This window comes from Gymnoscopelus braueri, assembly GCF_963280865.1.
Source record: "Gymnoscopelus braueri genome assembly, chromosome: 13".
Lineage (NCBI taxonomy): Eukaryota > Metazoa > Chordata > Actinopteri > Myctophiformes > Myctophidae > Gymnoscopelus > Gymnoscopelus braueri.
The window spans coordinates 2044792-2048328 of NC_137615.1; the positions used below are offsets into that span (position 1 = coordinate 2044792).

At 40.7% G+C, this 3537-nt stretch overlaps 1 protein-coding gene across 1 annotated transcript in view; it reads left to right on the plus strand.

The window, feature by feature from the left end:
• Positions 1-2090: 2090 nt before the first annotated feature.
• hoxb13a (homeobox B13a) overlaps positions 2091-3537 on the plus strand; it is a gene marked incomplete at both ends in the record, with an annotated part of 2638 nt that continues 1191 nt past the window's right edge. Inside the window, 1 exon segment of the mRNA XM_080447074.1 lies at positions 2091-2103. Within this exon segment, the coding sequence (XP_080303200.1) occupies positions 2091-2103 (13 nt within the window).

Sequence of the window (3537 nt, forward strand, 5' to 3'; positions counted from 1 at the left end):
TGTGGAGGTGTGCATGGGAGGCCTTGAACTTGAGCTAGTTTACTAAGTGGGGGTGGGGTAAGTCTGGCCCACTTTATGATGCTCTCCGTGTGTGTGTGTGTGTGTGTGTGTGTGTGTGTGTGTGTGTGTGTGTGTGTGTGTGTGTGTGTGTGTGTGTGTGTGTGTGTGTGTGTGTGTGTGTGTGTGTTAACTTACAGCTCCTTCAGGGAGGGCCAGACGGTGTTAAACTTGGCCTTGACCTTCAGGGTCTCGTCTGACCCCCACAGACCACACCATGTCTGTCTGAGAGAGAGAGAGAGAGAGAGAGAGAGAGAGAGAGAGAGAGAGAGAGAGAGAGAGAGAGAGAGTTAAATTATTTTGCATCCGGCATCTCTTCATTTAGATGGTTTAGATCAGGGGTCCATAGCATCAGGCTAATATTCCCCTCAGAATAGGGATGCTAGGGTTCAAGTGGTTAATGTGAAAAACAAACTCCTATCACACAAACATTTGGTGTCCCCCCCCCCCCCCCCCCGGTATAGCTTTTATTATAGTGCCGATCATAACAAGATGTCTCAAGACACTTTGACAGAACAGAGACCCAACATCGTCTCACCCTGAACAAGTAAAATTTTGAGGTATTTGTACTTTACTTGAGTATTTCTAATTTCCAATACTTTTACCTCTAGTCCACTACATCTGATTGATTGATTGATTGATTGATTGATTGATTGAAATTTTTATTAGGCAAAAGAATGTAAAACAACACAGTTACATTTATAATGCTTTTGTCTAAAAGGTCCGGCCAAAAAAGTCCTGGCGGACTTGTTTCCGTTGGGGTCCTTGAGTTAATTTCATAGACATATATAGTAGCAACCAAACAGTTCAAAAATCAACATGAAAATACAGATAATACAGAAAAAATACCATTATGTACAAAAAATCACACCCTGTGTGAAGTGGGCGGTGTCTTGCTAGCTAATCACAATACTGAATGGAGTCAACCAATCATGTACAAAGGATAAATACATTTATTGAAACACTCTTTATGATGGACGAAACCATAACTTGAAAAAAAACAAATTTATGTTTTTTTTCAAGTTATGGTTTCTTATATAGGGATATGCACATGTGTCATGTGACACTGGCCAATCACAGTCCTGAATAGATTGTGATTGGCCAATCACGGTGCAGGATAATTGTACAAATTTCCAAACCTCACTTTTAGGGGCAGTTTCACAGCGCAGGATATTTGTACATTTTTCCAAATCTCACTAGGGGCGGTTTCACCGCCCAAAAATAAAAAAGCATTAAAAAAAAATATGTACAAAAAAAGGGGGGGGAAGCATGGAAAAATAAAAATTATATACAAAAAAAGCATGAGGAAATACAAAATATGTACAAAAAAGAGGAGGGGGGGGTCGTCTGTCTACAGGGAAACTGGTACTAGCTCCTCTTTCGGGCTCCAGAAAGATGGGTTTTTAGGGCTGTTTTGAATGAGCCCAGCGAACTGCATTTTTTGAGGGATGGGGTTAGACTATTCCATTCCTTGGTGGCTGTTGTACTTTTACTCCACTACAATTATTTGAAAACTTTAGTTACTAGTTACTTTTCAGATATAAATTATGATATTATAAAACATACATTAACCACTTTAGCCCTATTTTATACCAAGGCTATTGGAAAATAGACGATCTACAAGCTCACAACGCGTCGTATCGCGACGCGTTGTGAGCTTGTACATCTGCTATTTTCAAACATTTTATTACTTTTACTTTTGGCACTTTAAGTACATTTTGATGCCAATACTTTTGTACTTTTACTCAAGTCAATTTTGAATTCTGGACTTTTACTTGTAACAGAGTATTTCTATATTCCAGTATTCGTACGTTTACTTAAGTAAAAAGAATTTGAGTACTTTTTCCACCACTGTGCATGCTCTATGGTGGACAGCCTTCTGCCTGGACCGCGTCAGGGGAAAGTACAGCCTGTATGCAAATACAGGTAAACATGGCAAAACCACATACTGTATAGTGTCCTGACCTGCACTCTGCAGAGACACGTATTAAGAAACCCACTGATATCCATACAATGTTAACAGTATTAGAACAATGTTCATGCATGGTACACATGCAACCGTATGTTACATACATGACACATTGATGTGTATGTATGCCCAAGGCAAACCCACAAAAGCCACAGCCAGATTGCAGTGATTGAAGTGGAGGTAGCGCTCATTTAGGTTCACTATAATAAACCGTTCCATCCACCACAGCTTGTTTATACTGGGTAATGGTACTCTCTCCTCCATGCACCAGGGCATTACAATTTACAATTTACAATTTAGGCATTTATAAGACGCTTTTAATCCAGAGCGATTTACAGTAAGCAAGGAAAACACCAGGTAATACATCAAATGCATAGAAATAATAATAATAATAACTTTATTCATATAGCGCCTTTCAAAAACAAGTTACAAAGTGCTTTAACAATAACAGTTAAAAAATACAATACAAATCAGACATTAATTTCATAAATAGTACAACAGTTCCTAATGTAGGAAAAAGCTGTGCGATAGAGGTGAGTTTTTAGAAGAGGTTTGAAGGAGGACACCGAGTTAGTTATACACTAAGTTAGCCTGCCTGAGGCCCCCAGGCACAGAGTTCCACAGCCGAGGGGCCCACAGCCTGCTTGAGCCCCCCAGGGCCCGAACGCCTAAAGCCCGGTCTCGCCCTTTGTGACAGTTCAAGGCCAGACTCTGGTACCGTCAATAAGGCCCTGCATGCTGGATGATCTCAGGCAGCGGCCTGGCTTATATGGAGTTAAAAGATCACATATATACACAGGAGCCTGACCATTTAGGGCCTTAAAAACAAACAGTAAAATATTAAAATCTATTCTAAAACTCACAGGTAACCAATGTGCTCACCTCTCTTTGTACGGGTCAGTTAGTAAGATCATAAGTATAATAGGATCATAGGTAAACCAAGAACCTAGCATCAGTCTCTACTCTGAACAATATAATATCAAACAATAAATGATCTGTATATTGAAACCAGCTCCAGTGGCCTTGCGGTTAGACTGTCCGCCCTGAGATTAGGATGTCTGGGTTCGAACCGTTCGATGCCCGGCGGCCGGGTCATACCAAAGACTCCAATAATGGGACCCAATGCCTCCCTGCTTGGCACTCAGCATCAAGGGTCGGATTGGGGGTTAAGTCCCTGTGACAGAGTACAGAAGTCCTGACGTCACTCGTTCATCCCCTGGGTCCTAAAGTCATGTCTCTATGGAGAATAACATTGGGTCATCTTAGAATCGTCTCATATAAGAATTGTGGTCCAAAAATAAACAAACTGTCTCTGCGATATTGTCAGGGAGGAGGTTCTGTATCGTTTATGATAGTCAGTCACTCATATTTGATACAGTCTGTTTCTGGTGAAAATGTAATTAATTCGTCGGAAGTAACATTATCGTTTTCTCACCGTCAGTTGATGCTTCATATCCATAAGAGTCAAACCGCCGGGGTCATTAGTTTATTTTTGGAACGCAGTTCTTATT